Consider the following 5,017-nt stretch of genomic DNA (forward strand, 5'->3'; position numbering starts at 1 on the left):
GGTCCCGCAGGGCTCTGCGGGTGCTGGTGGATATGGACGGGGTGCTGGCCGACTTCGAGGGAGGCTTCCTCAAGAAGTTCAGGGCCAGGTACCCCGACAAGCCCTACATTGCCCTGGAGGACCGGAGGGGCTTCTGGGTGTCGGAGCAATACGGGCGCCTGGGACCTGAGCTGAGTGTGAGTCTATGCATCCCCGGCTCTGCGCGTGGCCCTTGTTCGCTCTGCGCCGTGCAGCTGGGGCTCCGGTCCCGCGGGACCCGCTGGCCTCCGGCTCGTGGGTGTAACGCTGGGGAGGGCTGTGGGTGCTGGCCGGAGCTCCCACCGACACAGGTCTGCACGCAGGAGGGCTTCCAGCAGTGTCTATTCTCCCAGAAATCCAGCAGTTTCCATGCACATCTGTCTCTTTTTCCCTGCATGCATGGGAAAAAGATAAATGCAAGGAAAGGAGATCTTTGACCATCTGATTTCATAGGTGGGTTTTTCTAGCTCTGATTTGGCCAAGCTGTGTGGATTGATGCTGTTCCTAGATGGATTATTTAGTTCCTCAACAGTAATGTGAGGGGTGGGACGCAACAGAGAAGTTGAGAGCAAACCATAATGCTTCATGTGAGGGCTTACTTAAAACAGCTCCTCCCATGCCTGAAAATTAGTGTATTCATTTTAATCATTAAAGCTTAATAGCAGAGGCTCTCTTTATATTGTGCTTATCGTTCAGCGAAGAGCTGAGTGCTGCAGAAAGTCCTTTTCTGCCTCTACAAGTTTACCATCTCGGTAGGATGTCTGTGGTCTCATCTGCGGATTGCAACTGCACTAGTTGAAAGATGTTACAGCAAATAAAAGTACTGTTGTCGTTAGTGGTATGACGGCTACAAGGAAGGGAGCGTGAATAAGGTTTGGAACTTTCCTACTGGAAAAGTCCTAAACAGCTTAATGAGCTGAAGGAATAATGTGTCCTCTCTAGCTGGGATTGATGAAAGGCAAATAGAGGACATCATTCATGCAGTAAGGCAGATGCTAAAAGTTTGGCAGGGCTAATGCATGATAACATTGTTTTTTCTTAACTACTTTGGATGTGTTAAATGAAGTGAGCTCATCTTGTGTCTGCTCTCATCACATAAAACCACGACAACCTTGGGCTGAACAAGTAGTAAAACTTCCACAGACCGACTTCAGGGCAGCCCTGATTTCACCTGTGGTTACAGACCAGCGGTAAAGAGAGTAGGAGCCGCTCTGTGGCTACAGGCACATGGGCCGTTCCAGTCTCCCTTCGTCAGAGAGCACCATCGACCTGCTGCAGGACAGCAGAAAATAGGTGCAAGAGAGTCCAACAAGCTGAAGGTCCCAGCTCTGAAAGGGAGAACGACAGCTCAGCAATACGCTGAGCACACAGATCTGGAAGGATGGGGAGCCCTGGACGGGCAGGGATATTGCTCATGGGGAGAGAGAAGAAGAAGGAAATTGAGGGTCTGTCCTGCCTGATATGTAGTGGGATTTTCATCCTGGGGGATTTTTCCATCTGCCGGACAGTGTGCTGGCTGCCGTGCCGCAGGGAGTTACTCTGGCTCTGGGAGCCGAGTGGGTCTTTTCTTCAAGATGAACTTAGTTCTTTCCCCATCGAGCTTGATTGCAAAATGCTTTTTGACATAAGTGGAAGCAGAATAGCTACAGAAGTCCTTGCTGTAAGAAAACACTTCAGCGCAGTTTGAAGTGCTTTGCTGCATCAGGCCACATTTCTCAGATGTCTTTTGTGCAGCTACAGTCAGTATCTTAAAAATAAAACATCATTGCTCACCGGTCTAAAGCAGAGCAACTGGAGTTTGAATGTTTGCCTGGCCCCATGGCAAACTGTTGGGGTAGCTGTTCTTGTCATGGTGCCGGGAGGCATTTCTGCTGGCTCTTGCACCGAATCGGTGTGTTTCATTTTGAACATGTATGAAGAAGGCTTGTCTTCCCTCCTCTGAACCACTGATGTTTGCTGTGGCTCAGGCAAAAGGGAACAGTGCAGCAGCTGATATGAGTAGTCTGTCCTTTTAAGTTGGGTGTCTGGTCTTCTCATGTTAGCTGGGATTTTTTGGAGAAATACAGGGTCTGATTCTGGCATGTCAAGTTAAATGCTCAGTGCCCAAATATGTAATGGCTTCATGTATTCATCTTCCTGAGAGCAGGCCAGGCGTGCAGCCAGCGTCCAGCCAGCAGGACGAAGCAGAACGTGACTCCCCGAGTGGCCCCTGTGTTTGCTCTGGGGCGTTGCTGCCCTGAGCCTGGACCTCCCAGCAAAGCTGCAGTTGCACATGGTTGCCTGCTTTCTTCCCCCAGTACAGGTGCAGTAAAGGCAAAATGTGGTGGTTACCCACTAGATTCCCACTCATCAGGCAGGAGGGAGCTGCAAGTCTAGCTGGTGTGTCCAACCAGCCTGTTCGTTGCTACGTGCTGTGAGAACCAGCATATAAGCATCATGGAGGCTGCTCTCCCTTACCCTGGTGTTCTGCCAGCCGCTCCGTACCCTTGCAATACAAGAAAGCCAGATGTGCTTAAAGTTCCTTTTGTCCCCATTCCCTTGCCTCCAATACAGTAACAGAGGTGCTCAAGATCAATCCTTCGGGGCACGGCTCCCTTCAAAACTTCTCCCAGCTGCACGTGCAGCTGCTGGGCTGTGCTGCAACGCCGGGACACGGCTGCTTCCTCTGCCCGCGGCCACACTGCAGCACGCCCAGGCTCTCCTCCCCGAGGACCCACTGTCTGTGCAAAATAATTACTTTGCTTGGTGGCTGACAAGCCGTTACCTGCTTGAGGGAGTGCAGGGGATGCTGTTCCTTGGAGCTGCCTGGGCTCGTTGCTGGCAGCCCCTGGACTCTGCCCTTGTCCCAAGGTTTTGCTCCCTGTGGACTCTCTTTGCTCTGCTCTCCCTGTGCACCATACCAGTGTGCACCCCGGCTCCCAGCTTGGATGTTAAGTGTTTCAAACCCTTGCTTGGCGACGCTCTATTTGCCTGGTAGACCTTGCCTAGGCATCCCTGGGGAAGAGCATCTGCATTCATCCTGACATGTAGTTCATCCTGTAACATACTTTCTCCTATGAGAGCAGCCTGGTTGCTATTTTAAGTGATCTGATTGAGACAAATAGGCCAGACAGCATCTGGAGCTGAACAGCATCACATTACAGTGGGGTTACCAGGCCACGTCAGCCGGATCCATGTGGAAGTGCCCCTCCGGACGCAGACCCAGGGTTTGGTTTACTTCTGGACAGCCTCGGCGTTTTGCCTTGGAGGAATGTGCTATCCGCTCTGTGGCTGGGGAAAAGGCAAAACCCAGCCCACTCCAGAGCATCTCCGATATAAATTGTATGGGATGCGTGTCGGTTAGCAGGTGGGGAGCAGAGGAACCACAGAGGCAAAGTGTGTTAGCAGGAGGGGACCGGAGCCAGCACTCCTGCCTTCTCGCTGTCACCATCCTCTGACCTAGCAAAGGGTGGGGAAGATGCACATGCAGGGAGAAGAACAGCAAGAAGCCCTGTGCAAGTAACCCTTCTCCTTCCCCTCACAGGAGAAAGCCATCAGCATCTGGGAATCCAAGAACTTCTTCATGGAGCTGGACCCACTCCCAGGGGCTGTGGAAGCTGTGAAGCAAATGGCAAATTTGGCAGAGTGAGTAGGAACCTGCCCATGGTATTGGGGAATGGATGGGGGAGCAGCAGTGGCTTTGCAGGCTCATCCTCCTCTCAGCGGAAGTGCTGAATGCAACATCAGTGTTAAGAATGCCCACCAGCCCCCCAGGCATGGCAGGAAAGAGAGGGATTCGACCCTTGGAGCAGTTGCCAAGAAAATGAGCCATGCGCAGCCCCTTCAGCTCTCCGCTCCCAGCAAGGGTGGCAAAAGGGGGAACATGCTTGTGCTGCGGGTGTGGGATCCTGTGAGGTGGGGCATTAACGTCTTAAATCACCCTGGTTTGATCTATGTGTGGCAGGGGATCTGCCTTGGGCACCTGCCTGCTCGGGCACCGAGCAGGGTCTCGCAGAGGCAGCCAGGTGCACCTCAAGGGGGAGCAGGGTCTCATCAACGTGTTTGGCCATGGACTGACGCTCTGCCCCTGTTTCTCTCCTCGTGGCAGCACCGATGTGTTCATTTGCACCAGCCCGATCAAGAAGTACCGCTACTGCCCTTATGAGAAGGTGAGCAGGTCCAAATCCCGGCTCCCCCTCCCACACCACGCTGCCCGGCGACCCCCGCGTGCCTCCGGCTGTAAAACGGCAGCGATATCTTCCTGCTCCACCAGTTTTGTTCCTAAGCATCTTCGCAGAGCGGCAGCTCCGCTGCTGGCCGAGCTCTGCCATTTGAATGCACTGAGGTGCTTGGTCTTAATATTTCATCACGATGTCAAAAGCTGCTTGGCTTTAAAAGAATTTGGGCTCTAGCAGCATCCGAGTGCTTCCCACTGCTGAACTTGCTAAGTGACATGTTGTCCCTATGTGGGTGCCAGGGCTCGTGCCGGGCGCTGATGCCGCTCTAAGTGAGCTGCCCCTGCCCCGTCCATCGGCCTTCCCACGCTCACCGCTCGCCCCTCGTCTTCCAGTACGCCTGGGTGGAGAAGCACTTCGGCCCCGAGTTTCTCGAGCAGATCGTTTTGACGCGAGATAAGACGGTGGTTTCTGCTGACCTGCTTATAGACGACAGACCTGATATAACAGGTAAGGGAGGTGCGGGGTGGCAGGAGTGACCGGACACAGCCCCGAGGGGCAGACGGCGTCTGGGGGTGATGGACACTGGTCCCTCCCCGCTTGATTAGGCTCTCGTTAGGGGTTTGTGTCTGCAGGCTCCTCATGTTGGAGTAAGGTCAACCTCTACGTCTCGCGGAGGGGTTGTCCAGAGTGCCAGCCTCTCTCCTTGCTTTGCAGGGGCCGAGCTGAACCCCAGCTGGGAGAACGTGCTCTTCACGGCCTGCCACAACAAGCACCTGCAGCTGAAGCCCCCCAGCCGCAGGCTGCAGTCCTGGACCGACGACTGGAAGGCCCTTTTGGCCCGG

At 54.0% G+C, this 5,017-nt stretch overlaps 1 protein-coding gene across 1 annotated transcript; it reads left to right on the forward strand.

The window, feature by feature from the left end:
- Window positions 1-8: 8 nt before the first annotated feature.
- Window positions 9-5,011, forward strand: NT5M (5',3'-nucleotidase, mitochondrial; the record flags this gene model as incomplete). Its single annotated transcript, XM_010291892.1, has 5 exons — window positions 9-176; window positions 3,542-3,642; window positions 4,106-4,166; window positions 4,568-4,682; window positions 4,890-5,011. Coding segments are annotated over 5 exons (567 nt in total), but the record flags the coding sequence as incomplete, so codon positions are not given.
- Between the last annotated feature and the right edge of the window lie 6 nt (window positions 5,012-5,017).

Source organism: Phaethon lepturus, unplaced genomic scaffold, assembly GCF_000687285.1.
Source record: "Phaethon lepturus isolate BGI_N335 unplaced genomic scaffold, ASM68728v1 scaffold30607, whole genome shotgun sequence".
Lineage (NCBI taxonomy): Eukaryota > Metazoa > Chordata > Aves > Phaethontiformes > Phaethontidae > Phaethon > Phaethon lepturus.